Source organism: Sebastes fasciatus, chromosome 4 (genome assembly GCF_043250625.1).
Source record: "Sebastes fasciatus isolate fSebFas1 chromosome 4, fSebFas1.pri, whole genome shotgun sequence".
Taxonomy (NCBI): Eukaryota; Metazoa; Chordata; class Actinopteri; order Perciformes; family Sebastidae; genus Sebastes; species Sebastes fasciatus.
The window spans coordinates 28110109-28133544 of record NC_133798.1 but is presented as its reverse complement, the minus strand read 5'-3'; the positions used below and the strand labels follow the sequence as shown (position 1 = coordinate 28133544).

Here is a 23436-nt window from a genome sequence, read left to right as displayed (position 1 = left end):
TAAGAAAATAGTCTAAAAATAAAGTTGTGTCTCCTTGTCATGTTTCAGAAACTAACAAAAAATCAAGTACAACTACAATATTTTCCTCTGAGATGTAGTACAGTAGAAGTATAAAGTAACAGAAAATGGAAAGTAAAGTATAAGTACCTTAAAACTGCATTTAACTACAGTACTTGAGTAAATGTACATTCTTGTCACTGATTGGCTGTGGGGCTGCTTGCATCATTCATGAGGGACGACGTGTTGCACTTTGTTTTGTTGTCGCTGAAATTAGAGCTCAGTGACTGATGAATGGATGAAGGAGGAACTGGATTATTAATAAGGATTATTTTCTTTTATTGTTTTATAAAGTGTGCGATCGTGTGGACTGTCTTAAAGGTCCCAGATTGTGCTAATTTTCAGGTTCTTACTTGTATTTCGTGTTTCAACTAGAACATGTTTACATGCTGTAATGTTAAAAAAAACACTTTATTTTCCTCATACTGTCTGTCTGAATATACCTGTATTTACCCTCTGCCTGAAACGCTCCGTTTTAGTGCATTTCAACGGAATTGCGTTGCTAGGCAACAGTTTGGGTTTACTTCCTGTCAGCTGATGTTATTTACACACACTGCAACAGGAAATAAACTGGGACACATTTAGAATGTTTACATTTAAAACCGTGTAATGCTCTAAATATTGTATATTTGTGACATCACAAATGGACGGAAATCCTAACGGCTTGTTTCAAACGCGCAATTTCTAAATACGGGCTGTGTGTATTTTTTTCGTATATTGAGCGTTTTGATAGTTTAACAGTATTGATATAACACTTAAACCTGCTTTATAATGTAAAAGACCTGAAAATCTCACTTTTTACAATATGGGACCTTTAAATTATAATCAACATCTGTATAAATAAATGAAAAGATGTCTCATCTGGTTATAAAACTAACAGTGAAACCTGCCGACACACTCCTGTCTGATCTGTTAAATACTTAACTAATTCCTCCATATTGAATTCCCCTTAAATAATGCCAGCATCCAGTTGCAGAGAGGCTAGATTACCAGAGAGGCACGGTGGCCGCGGGGCCATGGCGGGATTACTGAACGGGCCTACCGGGCACAGGACCAGGAGCCAAGTGTCAGGCCCCCCCCCCAGCCTTCACTTACAAACTATCACTCAAAAAGACATGTACCAAAACAACCAAAAAGAGACACAAAACAACTACAAAGTGACACAAAACAACCAAAAAGAGACACAAAACAACCAAAAACAGAAACAAAACAACCAAAAACAAAAACAAAACCACAAAAAACAATACAACCAAAAAGAGACACAAAACAACTACAAAGAGACACAAAACAACTACAAAGAGACACAAAACAACTAAAAACAGACACAAAACAACTAAAAAGAGACACAAAACAACCAAAAACAGTCACAAAACTACAAAAACAGACACAAAACAACTACAAAATGACTACAACGAGACACAAAACAACCGAAAAGAGACACAGTCCCATAGGTCCCAGAGTCCCATAGGTCCCATAGATCCCAGGGACCCATAGGTCCCATAGATCCCAGGGTCCCATAGATCCCAGGGTCCCATAGATCCCAGGGTCCCATAGATCCCAGGGTCCCATAGATCCCAGGGACCCATAGATCCCAGGGACCCATAGATCCCAGGGACCCATAGATCCCAGGGACCCATAGGTACCAGGGTCCTATAGAGGGTTAATCTGGTCCTGCTGCCGCTCCGTTTTAAAACTGACCCTGGACCAGGTGACGGTGAGATATCAGCTTTCAGAGCGCGAGGACGAATAAACTAATTAGTCAGTCAGTCAGTGGTTAATGTATCCGATCAGGACAGCTTCCCTGCTGCCAATAATACTACTAATACTACTAATATCTACTAATAAATACGACCATCACTCACACTGAGCTCATACTCACATTAACATCCTGTTATTAAACACATAAATTAACTAAAAGTGATTCTGATTCTGATCTTCAGCTGGAGGATGTAACCAGACTCTGCTGCCACCTAGTGGTCACATCCTGTACTGTTACTAACACACTGTCACCAGGAATGATGAAGATTATAACAGTCGTTTCCTGTTGAGGATCTGTTGTGACCTTTGACCTTTGTTCTCTCCTTCCTTCCTGAGCGCCCACCTTCACCCCTCATCCACCTCCTTCTCCTCTTCTTCCTGCTGCTGTTGCTTTTTACTTCACATTTCTCTGTGAGACAAAACAAGAGAACCAGCTGCTCCTCCTTCCTCCTCCTCCTCTAGGCCTCTTGCTGCTCCTCCTCCTCCAGTCTGCCTCCTCACAAAGGAGGAGAAGCTCTTCATCATCATTCCTCCTCGTCTCTCTCCTTTTCCTTCTTCTTGTCAACACTATGTCCTCCTCCTCCTCCTCTTCTAGGCCTCCTGTACTCCTCCTCTTCCCCCTCCTCATCCAGCTCCTCGTTCTCCTCCAGGTGCTCCTACTCCTCCTCTTCCCCCTCCTTCCGGACCACCTTCTCCTCCTTCCTCCTCCTCCTCATAGTCCCACTCCTCCTCCTGGCCCCCTACGTCTTTCTCTCGCGCTCCTGATGCTCCTCCTCTTCCAACACCTCCTCCTCCTCTTTCTGGTTCTCCTAATCTTCTTCCTTTTTCTTACCTCCTACCGTCCTACCTGGCTCTTCTCCTCTTTGTCTTCTTTCTTTTTCTTCCTCCTCCTCCTCTTCCTCCTCCTGTTCCTTCTTCGTCTTGCACTCCTGATGCTCCTCATCTTCCTCTTCTAGCTCCACGTTCCCCTCCAGGTGCTCCTCTCTGCTCTTCATCTTTGTCTTCCTACTTCTGACCCTCTTACTTCCTCTTCTCCTCCTCCTCTTCTCTTCTTTCGGCCCTCCTCCACCTCCTCCTCTTTCTTTTTTTTTTCGGCCTTGCTCCTCATCCTCTTTTTCCTCTCCTCCTCCTTTTCTTCTTTCGGCCTTCCTCCTCCTCCTCCTCCTCATTCTCCTCCACCTCTTCCTCATCTCCTTTTCTTCGTTCTCCTGTCCCTTGTTTGTCTTTCACTCCTGATGCTCCTCATCTTCTTCCTCTAGCTCCTCATTGTTCTCCAGGTGCTCCTCATCCTCTTCTTCCTCCTCCTCCTCCTTCTGGTGCTGCTAATCTTCTTACCCCCAACCCTGCTACTCCTTTTCTCTTTCTTCCTCTTGTCCACCTGGTCCTCTTCTTCTTCCTCCCTATGACCTCCTATTCTTGCTCTTCCTTTCCTCCTCATGAACCTCCTCCTCCTCCTTACAGCCCTTGTAGTCCTCTTATTCTTCCAGCTATTCCTCCTCTCTCTAGCTCTACATCTTTGTCTTCCTCCTTCTGACCCTCTTACTTTCTGAACTCCCCCTCCTCTTCCTCTTGTCTCGGCCACCCTCCTCTTCTTCTTCTTTTGGCCCTCCTCCTCCTCCTCCTCTTCTTCTTCTTCTTCATTCAGCCCTCCTCCTCCTTTTCTTCTTCTGCATTCGGCCCTCCTCCTCTTCTTCTTCTTCTTCTTTCGGCCCTCCTCTTCTTTTGGCCTTCCTCCTCCTTCTCTTCCTTTTCCTATTCTTCTTTCGTCCCTCCTCCTCCTCCTCCTCCTCATCTTTTGGCCCTCCTCTTTCGGCCCTCCACCACCACCTCCTCATCCTCCTCCTCATCCTGCTCCTCCTCCTCCTCTCCTTCTCCCAGCCTTCCTCCTCATTCTTCTTCTTCTTTCGGCCCTCCTCCCCCTCCTCTTTTTTTTCCTCATCGTCCTCCTCCTCCTCCTCCTCCTCCTCCTCCTCCTCCCTGAGAGTCCCTCCTGGACCAGACTATTTATAGAAACAGGGCCAGCGAGTGACAAAGATAGCTCAGGAAATGGGTCTGTGTGATCCCTGGGTCCACACACAGTACACACACAGTACACACACACAGTACACACACACAGTACACACACAGCACACACACACTACACAAACAGTATAAATATTACTTTAAGGGTCACTTCAGTTAAAAGAACAACAGATACTTCATCAACAGCAATAAGAAAATTGTTCTACAAAATGTTCAATAGTTTCATTTAACCTCTTGAACCCGACGGACCCGGTACTGGTACTGGCTGAGCTGTGTGTTAAAACACCGCCTTTAAAAAGAGACGAGGCCTTAACGCTACTAAAACAACACTCCAAGTGGATTTTGTCCAAACAACGTTTGTTTGGCAATGATTTCAATATTTTAGTTACAAAATGAACGCTCGAGAAATTGTATTTTTACTTTATAATATTATTGACCTTTTTTATAGTGAATGTACATAATAAACTAAACTTTATAAAAAGTCCAGGTCAGGATCAGAGTAACACAGTAATATATATATATATATCAGCTGGACATATATATATATATGTCCAGCTGGTAGAAGAAAACTTGAAGCAGCTGATCAGGACTCCAGTTTGTAATGTGAGATGTCGTCTGATTAATTATTTGTCGTCTAATGTTCTTGTTACTCTGATCCTGACCTGGACTTTTTATAAAGTTTAGTTTACACTACCTATATATATATATACAAACACAGAGTACCTGAGCAGGTAGTGAATAGAGTACCTGAGCAGGTACTATACAGAGTACCTGAGCAGGTAGTGAACAGAGTACCTGAGCAGGTAGTGAACAGAGTACCTGAGCAGGTAGTGAACAGAGTACCTGAGCAGGTAGTGAACAGAGTACCTGAGCAGGTAGTGAACAGAGTACCTGAGCAGGTAGTGAATAGAGTACCTGAGCAGGTACTATACAGAGTACCTGAGCAGGTAGTGAACAGAGTATCTGAGCAGGTAGTGGACAGAGTACCTGAGCAGGTAGTGAACAGAGTACCTGAGCAGGTAGTATACAGAGTACCTGAGCAGGTAGTGAACAGAGTACCTGAGCAGGTAGCGTACAGAGTACCTGCTCACCAACTTCAGTGTCTGCTGATCTAATGAGAGAAGGCGATCTGGATCTGTCTGCATTCTGAGACACTGGACTCAGTCAGTGATGTCATCTGATCACCTGTCAAAGGTGAAAGACCTGCTGTGACATCACTGATGGGGGCGCGGCCTGTGTCAGACTGGAGGAGCCTCAGTGAAACAGGAGAAGACCAGGAGTCCATTTCACTCTGCAGCATTCGATCCAGACACTGTGTGTGTGTGTACGTGTGACGAACACAACACTAAATAACTTCAACTAAACTGAGTCTGACCAGCTGTTTCTTCAGACCAGATGTTGTCAGCTGGTCTGCTCCAGCTGTGTCTCCATGACAACAACACAACCTTTACTTCAGTACATACACTGTGTAAAAATACTCCACTATGAGTAGAAGTCCTCCATCCAAATGTTTACTTCAGTAAAAGTACACCAGTATTAGTATCCAGGTTTATGAGCGTGCAGGTTGTGAGGCTCTTCTACCTCCAGACTGTTTAACTATACGAGAGTTAATGATGTTAAGAACTGCTGAAATAATTAGGTGATTAATCAATTAGTGAGTCAACAGAAAATGAATCTACAATCTATATATCTATAATCTATATATATATAGAGAGAGAGATATAGATATCTATAATCTATATATATAGAGAGAGAGATATAGATATCTATATCTATATATATAAATGTATATATATATATATATACTGCTTTTGAGTACTTCAATTTATATCAATATATCATGTTTTATGATATTTTATGATATATTGCACATCATGTGTCATAAAATATTAATCTGCAAAGTAACTTCAGTTCTCACATAAATGTAGTGGAGTAGATGCATAGTCTCCTCCTGCTGATGGAAGTAAAGCAGACGTGCTGTAAAGCAATTTAACAAAAACTGGTTTGATGACATCAGTCCATCTGCTGGTTATTATGACGATATCACGTCTGTTGATATAAAGTTATAAACGCTCTCGTGACCTTTGAGGGTTAATTGTTTACCGCGTAAACAGAGTGAGCTGGAATAACACACAGCAGCTGAGCCGAAGCAATAAATGTTATATAAATGACCTCGTTAAGGTCTAAAATGAGAGTTTGAATTCAATATTTTGCAGAAATATATTTTCATTATTTAGAGAAATGTTTCATATTTTTTAAATCAAAAGAAGAAAGAAAAGAACCTTTTTCTGTGGAAGTCTAAAAGGATGCTTTTTATGAATGAAGTTTTGTTAATGAGTTACTGCAGATGAGAAGAAGCAGCTGTAAACAGCTGACAGCAGGTTTCAGACTGGTCGGCCAGTATGTGGAGACATGACGGAGCATGTTTTACATCAGACTGGTTCTCTGAAGCACAACTCACTCCAACATGTTTGGTCTGATTTCAGCCCACAATGGGAACGTCATTAGTTCTCAGGTGAACCCAGAACCATCAGGACTCATTCAATTTCTCTACACACACTTATCGGACCTGGGACCATCTCTGCTCTTCCTAAGACGTTAGAGCTCCTCACTACGTCTACAACAGTTTGGTACGGCAGCTCATTGTCATCACGCCCAACAAAATCACAGGCTGACCACTCCCTTTAAATCACTGTACAACAAACACTTCATTCAAATTAGAACTGATCCACTATCTGTTTCAGCCTCCGTCCTCTGGGGGGCGCTACAGGTCCTCATCCACCAAAACAAACGCGTTAACAACAGATTGTTTTTATCGTTGATATAGGGAGGTGAAAACCCGCACAGCGTCGGCGTTAGGGGCGGGCCATGGGGGTCCAGGCCCGTCCAGAAAGGTTACTGTGCTCCCTCAGCTGAATTCTCTCCTGACAAAAAACTAAACTGAAATAACAATTAACTTAAATCATAGTTATGAAGAAATCAGTCAGACTGTTAGATTGATGTGTTGTTTAACTCCCTGTTAACTGTATCGCGGCACCTGTGTGTGTGCATTTTAACCCTGGCACGAGCAAGACGCAGGGCGTGTCTGAGGAGTTATCTGTAGCCTCCAGTACCTCCTCATTTCAAAACAGAAACCAAAATAAGGTGGCAGCTGGCTGGAGAAGATCACTAGATAACAACCTACTTGCTCTTGGCTATATCGTATGTTATTTCCAGTAAATATCACAAATAAAACGTGTGCTTTCTGATAAAAAAAAAAAAGTATGAATGTAGGAAGATAACAAGTACTAACCCATCTTTGAGGTGGTTACGTCTTCAGCTCCAGTCTGATCTGGAGCTCACAGCTGATATGTTCCTGGTTTGTTTACATGATGTAACAGAAGTGCAGATTTAACGGATTCAGTGGACAGAGAGCGGCAGATGCGCGATGCAGCGCGATTGTCGGACGCTCGCATCCAGTTAGGACACAGTATTAGTTTATAACCGGATTTTGTGGACATAACAGCATGTGTATGCGTGCGTGCGCGCCTGTGCGCATAAGTGGCAGTATGTATACACCTCTCTGTCAGTTTATTTCTTTCATGAAACATGATAATGTTAAAGATATACTTAATAAAGGCTATATGAGGTGAAAAAAATGCCCCCCCTGTCAAAGCTGATTGCCCGTCCGCCCCTAACACTCTGGCGCCGACCCTGAACCCGCATCTTCAGGTCCCAAGTCGATTTGACAGTATGTAAGGGATAATGTACAGCGAGCCGTCTTCGCGTCGGGGTGCAGCATCGCCCTGAAGGCCCTGAAGGGGATTCTTTCACAACAATGACCGGCTCACTGTAGATTATCCCGCTTATTACACGGCTACTTACTTAAGAAATCAATATTTTGACACAAAAACGGTCCACCAGAGTCTGACATCAGAGCTGCGTCCATAGCAACGGTCTACTATACATAATTTACAGACCGCAGAACGCCGTGATTGACCAATCAGAATTGAGTATTCAACACAGCCGTGTAATATATATATATACAGTATATATAATATTTATTCACCTCAGTTTTGCACATCTTACATACAGCTTTGCTTTAGTCCACCTCTTCTCTGTCTTCATAGGTTTTAAATCTTGGCGGCGGTTCCTTCAGAGGAGCTGCTCCGCCATGTTTTGATTCAACTGAAGTTCGCTCGTCTCTCACGTGGACCAGATGTCGTTGTGTGAAGAACCAAAGGCTGGCCACGCAAGACTAACCGGTTTCCACGGGAAGAAGGCATATATTAAAAGACCGATCTCTGGATTTTATGAATTGATATCGGATTATTCAAATTAAGATTGATTTGAATCAGAAATTTGATATTTTTAAACCCAGCCCTACTATATCAGAAGTGGACGTAGTCACCGGGACGTCACCGGTTGGTTTGTGCTATTTTGAAGCCTCGAGTTCAGCAATTTGTCCGTCGCCATCTGGGTTTTTTGCAATCAGAAGTGACAGGAGAGGGTGGAGCTTAGTACAACCGAACGCTGTATAACGGACAACGCCGTGGTGGCGACCTGTCAATCACAAGGTAGCCCCGCCCTAAAGCATCCCCTGCTTTATGGTCTATTTGACTCTAAATGGGACCATAACTTACTAAATGAACATCATGCTGTATTGAAGAAGACTTGGAACTAGCGACTGAGACCATAAACTCATGTTTACAATGTTTACTGAGGTAATAAATCAAGTGAGAAGTCAAGTCATTTTCTCATAGATTTCTATACAACCAGACTTCTCTCTGCAACCAGAGGAGTCGCCCCCTGCTGGCTGTTAGAAAGAATGCAGGTTTAAGGCACTTCAGCATTGGCTTCACTTCTTAGACCCGGAGTTTGCCCACTGCTTATCGACCTGATGATGGCGCTAGATGAAAAGTCAGAGGATCACTAAAGTTATTACAGTTCATCCTGAGTGGAACATTAATAATGAACCACATCTCATCACCATCCATCCAACAGTTGTTGAGATGTTTCAGAGTTGTATTTGATGTTATTGACCCTCAGAGGAGCTTTAACTCCTTCTGTAGGAGGTAAAATCACAAAAATCATGACAGCATTTTAACCCAACAGCATCACTGCAGAGTTTCTGATCCTCTGAGCATCAGGACGGAAGAGACTAACAGACTCCAGAGACTGAAGCTGCCTGTCATATCTAATCAGGTTAGAGAGGGAGGCATCCTCATCTGACTGTGACTCTGACAGACCAATAATTACTATTCAATCACATCATCTTACAACAGAGGCCCTGTCACTGTGTTTAAAGGAATAATCTCACCGTTTTCAGTTTTAAAACAGCGTCAGAGTCATGATGGAAGACGTATTCATATCATTATCTTAGTAAAAGTAGTAATAGTCTACTAAGTTACTGTGAGGAACTGATAACGGGTTCTGAAACAGTCTCCTACAGTTGACCTACATCAGTACACCAGACCATCAGAGAGAAGCCTGGCTATTTTTATAAAGTTATTCTAAATGCTGGTCATCGGTGCCACCGGGTCCGATTCAGATTCATCAGAACCTCCCTCAGCTCAGACTCCAGCGGGGCCTCCGGCAGTGACCAGCAGCCCAGATCCGGCTTCGCTGCCGCCTTCGACCTGCAATCGGAGCTCCAGCGGCGGGAGGTGGAGAGCTCGGCGCCCGGCAGCAGCGGCTCCTCCTCCGGCCAGGAGCAGAGCTTCGCCTCGCATCACCGACAACACGCCGACCCATGCCGTATTACTGGGTCCTCTAGAGGGAAGGGAGGCACGGGAAAACCAGAACCAGGACTGAGGGGGGCAGACTGTCAGACCCTGCTGCAGTAAAACAAGAGGTTTTCTAAAGGGACTCTGGTGCTGGGAAACACTACTGCTTTTGTCCACAGGGACCGCCAAAATCAACTCAAAGTAGTAACTTTAAGTAAGATTTTCAATGCAGGACTTTTACTTGTAGTGGAGTATTTTCACAGCATGGTACACACAGTAGTACTTTTACTTCAAAGTGTCAGTATAGCTTAACGGCAGCAGAATCCTCCTCCTCCTCCTCCTCCTCCTCCTCCTGTCTGTCCTTCGACATCTACAGATTGAATCCTCTCCTCTGGAGTCAAATATTCCCATCAGGCCCTAAAAATGACGGCCTTTAATTAATTTCTCTGCCGCTCCGTTAATAGCAGCTCTAATTAGAGGACCGTGGAGATTAAACCAACCACCTGACTGGACTTGAATTTGCACTTGTTACCTTTTGAATTCACAGCGGAGCAGATTTACGCTCCGACACTGCACCGTTTAAACCCTTATAGTGTAGTACGTGTAAGGATCTGTAGTAGGTGAAGTACTCAGATCCTTTACTGAAGTAAAAATACCAGTACAACAGTGCAGAAATACTCTTACCAGTAAACCCTATACGAGAGGTGAATAGGTTAAAAACTTTAACTAATACATATCACCATGAAACTCCTGCACTTGATTACTGACATTAAACTGATTATATTTTGTATTACGAGTTTTCTGAAATGTTATGTTAAAGGGACTGAATTTTCAGAATCAGAAATGCTTGTTAACAGCGACACCTGTGGCCGTTAAGTCAACGAAAGTCAGCGTCGGGCTCGCGCTTGCTCGCTCTAAATAGACATGAACGAGCATCGCTCAAAACAGTGAGGCGACACACGTCAGCTAAAAGCACAATATCACTCTATATTTCAGCTGCTTGGCAGTAATGTTAGCTGACCAGACGAAGGTCTCTCCATGAATCACTGCTGATCCTAGTGTTGGCTTTTCCTGCTTCAGCCTCCCGACAGCAGCCGGAGGGAGACACCGACACCCGGTCGGAGACGATAACGTTTCTCTCTGCGGAGCTCCGTCACTTCACAAGACACGGAAAACCTCTGTTGGTCTGGAGGAGCTGCAGCAGTTATTTCTGCACAAACGTCCATTGTACATTCACTAGATATTCTCAGAGCTAAACTAAGTCTTCTGCAGTGTGGAGTGAGCGCGCATGCACGTGTGGTGGAACGAGCTGAGAGAAGGCAGGCAGGCAGAGGAGCAGATGAGCAGAGGAGCAGAGTACAGCAGAGACTCCGGCCCTGGAGACCAAAGCTACGGTCTCCCCCGCGTCCTCCGACCGCAGCCAACACTGTTTAACAGACGGGCTTCACTAGATATAACATTGCGGTTTTGGTGCTTCCATGTAGTTTGTGTTGGAGTCTCGTCTGAACACCGTAGCCACACGCGAGCGCGCATATGGCGCATATGCGAGCGCGCATGGTACACCGACCCGGGTGATTTATACGTGTAAACAGTCCCTTTAAATATGTAAATGAGCCGTTATCTAATGGTAACTTTTGGTGAATTTAGGAGAAATCTACAGACACAAATAGACAAAGTAGTACAATAAATGTTTCCTTTCCACTAGACCAACCGCTGTGAGTAGAGTACTGCAGTGAGTAGAGTACTACAGTAAATAGAGTACTACAGTGAGTGTACTAGGTGTTAATAGAGTACTACAGTGAGTGTACTAGGTGTTAATAGGGTACTACAGTGAGTGTACTAGGTGTTAATAGGGTACTACAGTGAGTGTACTAGGTGTTAATAGAGTACTACCGTGAGTGTACTAGGTGTTAATAGAGTACTACAGTGAGTGTACTAGGTGTTAATAGAGTACTACCGTGAGTGTACTAGGTGTTAATAGAGTACTACCGTGAGTGTACTAGGTGTTAATAGAGTACTACAGTGAGTGTACTAGGTGTTAATAGGGTGTATAGGCTACTGACTGATGTGCAGCTCATTAACAGAGAACAGCAGCACTGACTAACAGACACACTGATGGATTACTCAGACATCAAACAGGAAGTCAGAGTGCAGCTCAGTTTGACGTCCTGCTGGAAACATGAGCTCAGACACACAGAGAACTTCTATCCTGTGTCTCTGTACACACATACATACACATATATTACATATACATATATACATATAGCGATCTTACGTCATGACCCGTATTCAGGCTGTTGTGATGCGCACAGAAGGCAGATGAGAAAGAGAGTTACAGGGTGAAAAGTGTATTTCTTTCTTTCGTTCTTTCTGTATTTATTTGTTCGTCTGTTGAAAATGTGTATTTTTTTTATTTATTTTTAATTTAATTTTTATTTGTTAATTTGTTACCTCAATACTGAAAATGAGGAAGGGCACCCACCATCATTTTTAAAATATATTTTTTATTTTATTTTTATTTATTTATTTGTTTATTTGTTACCTCAATGCAAAAAGAAATGAACAAAGGCGCCCACCGGTATTTTTTAAATGTATTTTTTATTTTTATTTTTTTTATTTATTAGCTCAATGTAGAAAATGAGGAACAGCACCCACAGGCATTTTTCTAAATGTATTTTTTATTTGATTTTTATTTACTTTTTGATAATTTGTAACCTCAATGCAGAAAATGAGGAAGGGCGCCCACCGGCATTTATTTTTTTGTTTAGAGGGCGACCAGCGCCTCCCAGAAGGCGGCATCCTCGGCGACCGTCTATATGGCCTATGCTTTAAGCCGGCCCTGAATACAACACAGGACAAAACATGCGTTACTTAAACAATTCATCGATTATCCAAAGAGATTTTCCATCAATCCGACTAACTGCTTCATCTCTTCCTGTAAATGTTTTCTCAAACAAACAAACATGACAAAAGTTTGTTGGTTTCAGCTTCTTTTCTTGTTCTAACGTCTCAGGAAACTGAATATATTTCACTTTTGGACTTTTGAAAATGTCACCTTTGACATTCTTCACCAATACCTGGTGTTTTATACACAAAATGATAGTGATTGATTATGACAATACATGTTCCACACTCCATTCATATGTTGGCTGTTGTTGCATTTGAACCCTCTAAAGCAGTGATATAAAGTATGGAGCTCATACAGATGTTGTCAGCAGGAGTTTGACCTTGAAATCAAACAGCTGGACCTCGACACTGAACTAAATATAAACAGAGATTTACTGAATGAATTTGTTCAGCCCGCAGTACAAGAAAAAAAGCCACAAACGGAGATTTGTTGAATGGATTTCAGCAGCACGTCTGGTGATAATCAGTCAACACAATCTACCACAGCTAATTTGAGAAGCTGAAAACCATCAAATGTTGTCAAACTTGCCAAGAAGTTCAGCAGAGGAGAGCTGCCATTAGTGTTTTCTCCTTTTTTATATCTAGTTTCGCTCTCTTTTGGTCCGGCAGGTTTCACTCTTGTTTCTGAGCCTCAATCGACGCTTTTCACTTCTTTTTTTTCTGATACTGAGGACTGAACACTAAAATCAATAACTGATCATCACCAGACGTGTTGTTAAAATTCATTCAGTAAATCTCTCAGTTTATATTTAGTTCAGTGTCGAGGTCCAGCTGTTTGATTTCAAGGTCAAACTCCTGCTGACAACATCTGTATGAGCTCCATAGTATCACTGCTTTAGAGGGTTCAAATGCAAAAACAGACAAAATATGAATGGAGTTTGGTAGTAGGGCTGCGACTAATGATTACTTTTGTTATGGATTAATCTGCAGATTATTTTCTGGATCTATACAGTGAATTATGCTCATCACAGTATTCTAAAACCAGACTTCAAAAAGAAAGATTCAATTCACTAAAACTTGAGACGAAGCTCTGTAGATGAGCTCTCTATCTGCTTTAGAGGATTAAACTGCAGAAATATGGGAGTTATATATATATATATATATATATATATATATATATATATATATATAACTATAAGGGAGTTTGGCTACAAAACGCCAAAACATGCTCGTGAAAACTCCACAGAACACAAAGTGACGTCTTCAACGTTCAAAACCCCCAAAATATCCAGTTTACAACCGTTTCTGCTCTGATTTCATTCTTATTTTCTGCTCAGTGAGCCTCTCGCTGCTGCTGGAATAAAAGAATGAATGATTTGTTTTTGTGGTAACGCTGAAACGGTTTAGTGACACACAAAACTACCACATAGAAATACCAAACAAACAAATCACTGCTGCAAACCACAAAGACAAGTGTAAAAGCTACAAAACAGCACCAACATCTTAATTCTTCAGTCTTCCAGAAGAATGAGCTCTTTCTGAAGTTATGACAGAAACGACACACCAACACCACATGTGATGATAAAGACAGCAGGTCTCACAGAGGTTTCACTTCCTGTGCACCAGAAAAAGAGCTTTAACTGGATGAACTGACTGCTGTAAAGAATATCTGAGGTGTTGATGTGACTCTCAGTAAAAGGTGGAGGTGTGCAGTAGCTGATCTGACCCTGGGTCAGCTGAAGGAGACACTCACCTCCTGCAGAAGATCCTCAGGCCGGTGAAGGTCCTGCTGGTGTGGTGGCAGCGGGGGTCCGGGGTCGCCGAGGGCAGCTCAGTGTTGGGGGCTGAGGAGGACGAGATGGTGGATGAGGAGGAGGAGGAGGCCACAGAGGTGGAGGTGAAGGGCCCCTCTCCTCCATCCTGCAGGGAGGTGTTGAGCTGCTGCTCCTCAGGCTGCTGATCCATGACTGCTGCTGCTTCTCTCACAGCTGGTCTGAGGTCAGCGCTGAGCAGCCGTCAGCCATTCTGACAGCTTCACTTCCACTCAGTCTGAGAGCAGCAGCCGACACAGGAAGTACAGCTTCAGTTTACACCAGGAAGCAGCAGCAAAACAACACAACTGCTACAGCCGAGTTAGGAAGGAGGAGGAGGAGGTGGAGGAAGAGGAGGAGGAGGAGGAGGAGGAGGGGGGTTGCTTTTTCTCTAAACTGGCTTCCTTCCTTCCTTCCTTCTCCTAACCCTCCCAGCCTGAAGCCTCTCTCCTCCTCATGCTCTCTGAACAGACCTCCTCTTTCTCCCACAGCACACGCTCAGATCCAGGAAGTTTGAACTCTGATAGAAAAACACACAGAACAAGTCTTTCTACTTCTTCTTCTTCTTCTTCTTCTTCTTCCTCTCCTCCTCTTCCTCTCTGCCGACCTGTTGCTTCTCCTCTTCACACTTTACTTTCTGTCCTCTGAGTCGTGAGTCTCTGCTGCTCTTCTTTCTACTTTTATCTCAGCTCTGTGGCTCTCCCTCTCTTTTTCCTATGTCCCGCCCACCCCTGGCTCTGCCGGCTCTGATTGGCTGAGAGGGAGAGGTGAGTGCTTTGCCACCTGCTGGAGCTTCTGGTGCTGTACAGCTGCTAAAAAAAGAGGAGGAAATGAACTAATTTTCTCCTCTCAAGAGCTGCAGCAGCAGCTGAGGACAAACCAGACGTAACAGGAGCAAAGCTAGGCCTCTGTTTTCTCTTCTTCTTCTTCTTCTTTTTTAATTTGAGGCGTTAAATAGAACAAAATGAACATATTGTGAACATTTTTCTCACAGTGGAAACAGCAGCCTGCCTCTCACTTGGATCACATTTCTGAAGCCCTACTCTGCAATGTGCTCCCCTCCCACATAGGTTTTACATAAAGATGGTGAAGCAGCCCACACCAACACACACAGAGAGAGAGAGAGTGCTGCAGTAAAGCGGAGGTCGCACGGCCGCAGCGAGGCCCACGCACAGCCCTTCACCGCGGGCACGTGGCGGCTTCATCCCCTGGGTTCCCGCTCTGAGGTGGAACTGAAGGATGAGCCGGGTTATTTTTGACAGCCAATTAAAACGGAGGTGCTGAGATTGAGTCCTTTCTCTTAAAAAGATCCATACAGACATGTTTTAAGACAAATAACAAAAAGTGCCTTTAAAACATTTTTGCAGAGTCCATCTTCTCCTCCCTCGTGTAAAAATCCAGAATCTTTGAATATGTAAATATTTAGTTTAAAAGTTTAATCACTAGAAATATATCCTCTGAATTAAAGGACAAAATACATCGTTAGTTGATGTTTTGTGATGTGACGCCTCCATCAGCAGGACGACATCAATCTGTGACTTTAAAGACCATAAAGCAGGGGATGCTTTAGGGTGGGGTTACCTTGTGATTGACAGGTCGCTACCACGGCGTCTGGGAGTTGTCCGTGTTTTTGTCTTAGAACTTTTACTCTTTCACAGTGTGTTTTTACTTCATCAAAGTTAACTATAACATTTGTGGTCACTTAAAGATGTCTTATTCAGCGTTCGGTTGTAGTTAGCTCCACCCTCTCGTGTCACTTCTGGTTGCAAAAAATCAAGATGGCGATGGACTTAAACCAAGATGGCGACAGCCAAAAACCCAAGATGAAGTCAACCAAAAACCAAGATAGAAACAGCTGAAAACCAAGATGGAGACGGACAAAAGCCAGGATGGAGACGGCCAAAATGCTGAACTTGAGGCTTCAAAACAGCATTCAACAAACCATTGGGTTATGTAACGGTGACTACATCCTCTTCTTATACAGTCTGTGGTGACAAAGGGACAGAAGCTCCTGGAGATGATGATGGTGATGATGATGATGATGATGATGACGTACCCCACTTCCTGTAGCCTACATTGTGAGTGCAGATGAAGACTTACATGTTGTGACCCTTGTGACGTAAAGTGAGGTGGTGGCAGGAATATAAAAAGCTGGAGAAATAAAATCAGAACAGTGTGACTGACTAGAAACCATTAATGAAGAAAATATGTTTGTTTGTTTGTTTGTAATTTGGGTGAACTGAGCTTTTTCCTTATGAAACACCTTCAGATGAGCAGACACACTGTAGTGTTGAGTGTTCGTCTCGCTCACCTGCAGCTGATAGTAGAGCTGCTGTTATCTAACACTGCGGAGGTGAATGTAACTGATGCGTCGGCTCAGCTTCAGATGCTTTAACCTTTATTTCTCCAGAGGAAACGTGTTCAAACAGCCGTTTTAAGCTACTCCACCACAGATGGAATTTGTCTTGACTGCATCGTATCACTTTAAGAGTTTCAGTAGTGGTAGACATCAGAGACATGATGAAGATAATTTAGTTTGACTTTAATTGTTATGTTCAGTTTGTCTGTATGTTTTCAAAATGTTCAAATTTGATGATTGTCAGGTTATGAGGTTATAATTAGCGTCTTTTCTTCTACAGTTTATGGAGGATTATCTATGATAATAATGTCCTCAGAAAATGTCACTCACACTGAATCTAAAAATGTGTGTATCTTATTTTAAATTTAAAATAAGAGAGTATACTTTCAGTTTACTTTTTATGTACTTATCAGTGATATACCTAAGTATATTTATCTTATACAGACAAGTACACCAAGTATACAGAAAAGTCTAAGTATACTTGGCTTATACTTGTACTTAATCTTTTGATCGAGATATACTTAAGAAAAGTAAAATTAAGCATTCTTGCCTTATTAGGCCTACAGAAAGGTATACTTGTCTTGTAGTTGTGCTTACTTTTTGATAGAGTAGCCTATTAAAGTGTGTGAGAGTTTGTAAACAAATGTTTTGATATGAATTGACTTCAATTCACCAAGAATTTTCTAAGTTTTTGGATTCTCCGTTCACCGTGGAGGCATGTGAGAAAAAATTATATTTTTTTTATCATCACAAAACAGAAGGTGCAAGTCTCTTTATAAATCTTTGGCTAAGTACTATAAGTTAAAGTATACAAAGTGTACTTTCATAAACTAAAAAGTGGGCTACAAGTATATAACTACTAAACTAACAGTATACATATTCTCTTGTAGTATAGTTCATAGTATAGTTGCAGTACAAAATACAACTTAGATGTAAACTAGTTGTGTACTCAAAGTTTTCTTACACTTAAAGTACACTTGAAAGTATACTTTTATAAACTAAAAAGTGGGCCAATTTAGTCCCAAGAAGTATTGAATAAGAACACTTACAAGTACGCTACAAGTACATTGATATTAATATACTTACTACATAGAGTATACTTTGTGGAATTATACTTGAATTTTACTTGAGTATACTTCATAAAATAAACTTGAAGTATACTACTTTTCAGTAAGGGTATCGTCCTCCTGCAGGAATAAACAAGTCTCTCTCATCTTTCAACAAACATCCGTTAGAATCAAAGGAAAAATCATTTGATAATGATGCAGTTTTTCATTCATAATTCTGTTGATGTTTTCTCACCAGGTCAGTATCTGTAATATACTTACTGAAGATCTAACAGTAGTGCATTATGGGGGAAAGTAATGAGATTACATTAACCTCCAGGCCAGTTGTTCCAGCAGCAGAGCAGCGAGGCCAGCAGGCTGAAAACAAGCAGCTGATGTGATTATGTAGAACGAGGCCAGCTGCGTCCTGGAGGACATGTTTTATGTCATATTCATGATTTATTGATTTATTCATCCATTGTTAACCCTTCATTTTGTTCTAACCAAAGAAGTTAACAAGACAACACAGCAACAATTAGACAAAACCTAAAAAGACACAGATACATAACCTAAAATCAATCAGACTGTCACTAGTGATTAAACTTAATTTCTTAAATACATGTGTTGAACCTGAACCTGAACCTGAACCTGAACCTGAACCTGAACCTGAACCTGAACCTGAACCTGAACCTGAACCTGAACCAGCTGTAGTGGTCTGTACTTTTCTGTGCTTCTGGGTTGATATTTTTCTGCTGATGATTTCACATCTTGTCTAACAGTATCAGACCCAGAATCCAAGTGACGTCGTGGGTCCCTGCCAGTTAAATGCACTGTTTTATGAATGGACTTTGGCAGAAGTAGATTCTATTTACAGTAACTATTAAATGACAAGTTCTGATATATAGATAGTAAAACACACCCAGCATGGCGAACACACAAAACAGGAAGTGACCCAAGAATCTTCTTCACCTTTTAGAACTTTATTTTGGAAATATTAATCCATTTTATTGTGCAGGAGCACCTGAGATGATGGAGGAGCAGCTGAGATGATGGAGGAGCAGCTGAGATGATGGAGGAGCAGCTGAGATGATGGAGGAGGAGCTGAGATGATGGAGGAGGAACTGAGATGATGGAGGTGCAGCTGAGATGATGGAGGAGGAGCTGAGATGATGGAGGTGCAGCTGAGATGATGGAGGAGGAGCTGAGATGATGGAGGGGGAACTGAGATGATGGAGGAGGAGTCGAGATGATGGAGGAGCAGCTGAGATGATGGAGGGGGAACTGGGATGATGGAGGAGGAGCTGAGATGATGGAGGAGGAGCAGCCGAGCTGATGGAGGAGCAGCAGATGGATGTTTGGATCCCAGTTTGCAGCAGCAGCTGTGGGGAGGAGCAGATGAGATGATGGAGGAGCAGCTGAGATGATGGAGGGGGAACTGAGATGATGGACGAGCAGCTGAGGGAGGAGCAGCAGGTGGATGTTTGGGTCCCAGTTTGCTGCAGCAGCCGTGGAGAGGAGCATATGATGGAGGAGAAGCTAAGCTGATGGAGGAGGAGCAGCTGATGGAGGAGCAGGTGGATGTTTGGGTCCCAGTTAGCAGCAGTAGCTGTGGGGAGGAGTAGCAGCTGATGGAGGAGCAGCAGGTGGATGTTTGGGTCCCAGTTTGCAGCAACAGCCATGGGGAGGAGCATATGATGGAGGAGAAGCTGAGCTGATGGAGGAGCAGGTGGATGTTTGGGTCCCAGTTAGCAGCAGTAGCTGTGGGGAGGAGTAGCAGTGGAAGTGGGCAGGTACCCTCCCTTATATAAAGAGAGTTATGAAACACCGTCAACGACGAGCTTTGAGTCACCTCCACCAGCAGTGAAGCTGATTATGTCATCATGTACTGCAGCAGTAGTACTCAGGAGCACTGTGGGCTGATCTGTAGTACACGTTAGTGGCTTGACTCTTTCACTTTCTACTCTATAGGAACATTGCTGCTTCCTGTTGCTCTGCATGGCGTCCGTCTTGATGCTTGTTTTGTTGCTGTCTTTACAGCCTCTCGTTGTCTTCTGTCTGTATATTTCAACCATCATCACCTCACTGGTTTCACACCAGCTCTCCATGATTGGTCGTTCGCGAACAATTCGTTCAAAAGAACAAATCTTTTGGGTGAACGAACTGAACTGAATCACTTCCTGAAACGATTCGTTCATTTCTCAGTTCAGTTGAGCTCTCAACTTATGAGCAACCGTGCAGCCATGAACTCAATGATTGATTCACGTCATTTGTTCGCAGGAGGAATGGCGTGTGTTGTCAGACAGCTGATTCAGGTTGTTAACACAACAAGAAACGATGTACATATAATATGACAGTTTTGATAAAAAATTTAAATAGCTTACTTTATCTGTGTAATAGAGACTTTATGAATTTTCACCTGAGGCCTGGGGCTACAAATGTGATAAAAATGTAAATTTAGTTTTCTTCTGAAACTATTATTTCTTGTTCTAACAACCTGACATTTAGTTGCATACACCTTTTATTTGCAAATAGTATCTTTATCCAACTAGGGCCTTTCTGTGTGGAGTTTGCATGTTCTCCCCGTGTTTGCGTGAGTTTCCTCCGGGTTCTCTGGTTTCCTCTCATCACCAAAACATGTATCTTCCCCAAGGGGGTTGCGTCAGGAAGGGCCATGTGTAAATCAATGATCCGCTGTGGCTACGCGCTTGTGCTCGCACTACGTACACACGAGCGAGCATCGTCAAAACAGTGAGGCGTCACACACGAGACTGAACGTGAATGACAGGCATCATGTTGATTAACGTTAGCAGCATTAGCAGCTAAAACCACAATATCACTAAACAGTATGTTTCACATGCTTGGCAGTAATGTTAGCTCACTAAACGAAGGTCCCTCCATGAATCGAAGGCCCGGCCGATGTTGATCCTAGTTTTCACCAGACGTCTGTCACATTCCTGTTTTACAAGACGGGCTTCACCTGATATAACTTTTTTTTTTGTTGTTGTTGGAGTCTGAGTTGTGGTGGGGGCTGGTCGTTTGTTTGGGCGTTAGTGGACTCCATGAGCATTAGCTATGTTTGCACATTGTTAGCTCTGTAAGTGGAGCTTAAAATAAAGGCACTCATGAGCGTGCATGCGTCACATCCACTGGATTTTCACGGAAAAAACGGGCCCGGGTTCTTCACATTAAAAGCAGTCTACAGGCTGATAGAGGAAACCCAGAAAGTCAAGGAAGGTCTAATTTTTTAGGTTAGGTTACAACCTGTTCACACATTGGCAATTAAAAAACGATTTATAGTCCCTTTAAATGCCCAGCCAGGCACTAAAAACAGTGTGTATCTGGAACTGAGAGACATTCAGGTGTTTGCAGAGTGTTTGCGGGATTTACTGAACAGATTTCCTCTGAAACGCCTTCTGGAAACCAACAATCAGGCCTCCTCACACAGCAATGAGCTCTATCAGGCCTTCAGCAGCTTCAGAGGATATATCACCAGTTATTAGAGTTCATCCTGAGGGGAACATGACTGATGAACCACATCTCATCACCATCTATCCAACAGTAGTTGAGATGTTTTAGTCTGGACCAAAGTGGTGACAGATATCAACATGCATAGATATATTAAATAAACCCCTCACAGTCCTCCGCTGTGTATCTTCACTGTTTGTGTGTTGTGATCCTCCTACAGAAGATCTGCCGTCTTTTTAACTTTGAAGGTTTCCCACTAATGTGCGTCTGGTCTCCCGTCGTCGGCTGACGGCCAGACGCCGCTCTCAGCAGCATGAAAGTCTCCTGATCGGTCTAATGTGTTTAAACTCCGATGGGATCAGAAGAGAGTAAAAAGCCAGAGCTGCTGTTCAAAGGAGAGCAGACGCAACTGGAAAACTAATCAACACACGCTAACGTGGTTAGAGTCTCTAACGAGGACAGGAAGTTATTATCCAGCAGATGATGGATCCTCTGCTCTCTGATTGGGTTAAAGGACCGCCATCACTCAGCCGTCAGTCACAGGACGGAGCCAGCTGATTGGTCCAGACTCAGCATCCTCCGTCCACCTGGAGGAAGTGACTTCCTGAAAACATCTTTATGTAAAATAATATCTGTTTCATTCTGACACGTTTCTACCAACAAATGATCAGAAACGTCTATATAGTTTATCTATATAGATATATCGGTCAGCCCGGGGTCGGGCCGGTGTCTAGTGGAGAGTTTGACCTGAGGGGAAGGAGCCGTTCAAGTCTTGTCAAAGGTTTTCAGGTGCAGCTACAGATCACCTGCTGCAGAGAGCTGCTTTCTGAGCAGATATCAGTCCCTGGTTATATGTTATGATGATGTGAGGAACTTTTTTTGGTAATTCATAATTAATATAATATAATTAATTAATAGAGAATACCTGGAGGCTGACAATTATTTCCCATTTCATAAATCAAACTACAACCCAGACAAAGATGACCTCCTGACCCCTCAATGGACACGACTCATAAGGGTGACCTCTGCAAACTGGATGAAAGTGTAATATAGCCTCCCTCTCTCTCTCTGTCGCTCTCTCTCTCTCTCTCTCTGTCTCTCTCTCTCTCTCTCTCTCTCTCTCTCTCTCTGTTGCTCTCTGTAATGTGTCAGCTGGTTAAGGTGGAGCTCATTTTAATGACTTTATATATTGCTGGTAGTTTGAGGATTCCCCCCCGACGATCAATAAAGTCTTATCTTAATCTATAACAACTCTTCATTCCTTCTTTGTTATTTATATTATGTATTATTATAATAATATAATTATCAAATAACTGCTGTAAGTAAAAGTATAAAGTCACATTTTTATGCTACTTTATACTTTTACTCCACTACATTAATGAAAATAGAACAAATGGAAATACTCAAGTAAAGTACAAGTACCTTCAAACACAGAATTACAGGAAGAGAGAAATACTATATAAGTATGTGATGATGTGTACTCTATCTCCCTCTAGTGGCTCCTCTCAGTCATTGTGTCCACACAGCAGAAAATAAAGACAACAATAGAGACACAAACTCTAACAGAACTACAGTTTTTCTCAGTCGCTTTGGCTCATTTCTTGAAACAGTCTTAACTTATTCTAAACTGTAAATGCAATTATCAAAACTTTGATGGGACATCACAACTCTATTACATGTCTGCAAAACGTAGTAAATCACGCAAAACTCTTCATTCATGCTTCAAAATCTAGTTATTGTGTCAGTAAACTGGCCAACAGCACCAAAATGAAAAGTTGTTTTGTCATCATGTGAGCTGGACTGGTCAAAATGATTACGTGTTTTTTCACCATCAACCCTGGAAATGTTTGTTATATACTAATATCTGTTTGTTGAGAGATTTGTTCAGAGATTTGAGCTCATTGTCTTGAAAAAAATTATTCTCATACGAGAATTGAGCCAAAGCGAATACTTAGATACTGGTATCATCTGAAACTAGAAAAACCTAAAGAATCCATTGGTACCAACCGTGTCATACTAGCTTGTAGTGAAGGAGGTTAAATAACGCTCCAAACTGTCATGGCCATTTTCAAAGGGGTCCCTTGACCTCTGACCTCCAGATATGTGAATGAAAATGGGTTCTATGGGTACCCACGAGTCTCCCCTTTACAGACAAGCCCACTTTATGATAATCACATGCAGGTTTTTGAATGCAGTATAAATGTGTTTTTCTCTCCCATTCTAAAATGGTGTATCTGAATATTTCTGCATACTGGGGTCCATAAACAGTCTTGAATTACATAAATTGGGTTTCACTGTAAAGCTGAGACTCTTGTGGACCCGATGAGCCCAACTGTATTCATGTGTGATGATGTTAGTCCCAGCCT

General features: G+C 42.6%; 1 protein-coding gene across 3 annotated transcripts in view; it reads right to left on the bottom strand.

Moving 5' to 3' along the window:
* Positions 1-14953, bottom strand: part of LOC141766480 (diacylglycerol kinase zeta-like) — a 53005-nt gene extending 38052 nt beyond the window's left edge. The window contains exon 1 of one of the 3 annotated variants that reach the window (XM_074633380.1): positions 14143-14953. In XM_074633380.1, coding sequence (XP_074489481.1) covers positions 14143-14354 — 212 coding nt within the window. In that variant the 5' untranslated portion in view covers positions 14355-14953. The remainder of the gene's footprint in view (positions 1-14142) is intronic. The other 2 variants (XM_074633381.1, XM_074633379.1) reach the window with 2 other exon arrangements.
* Positions 14954-23436: the final 8483 nt, after the last annotated feature.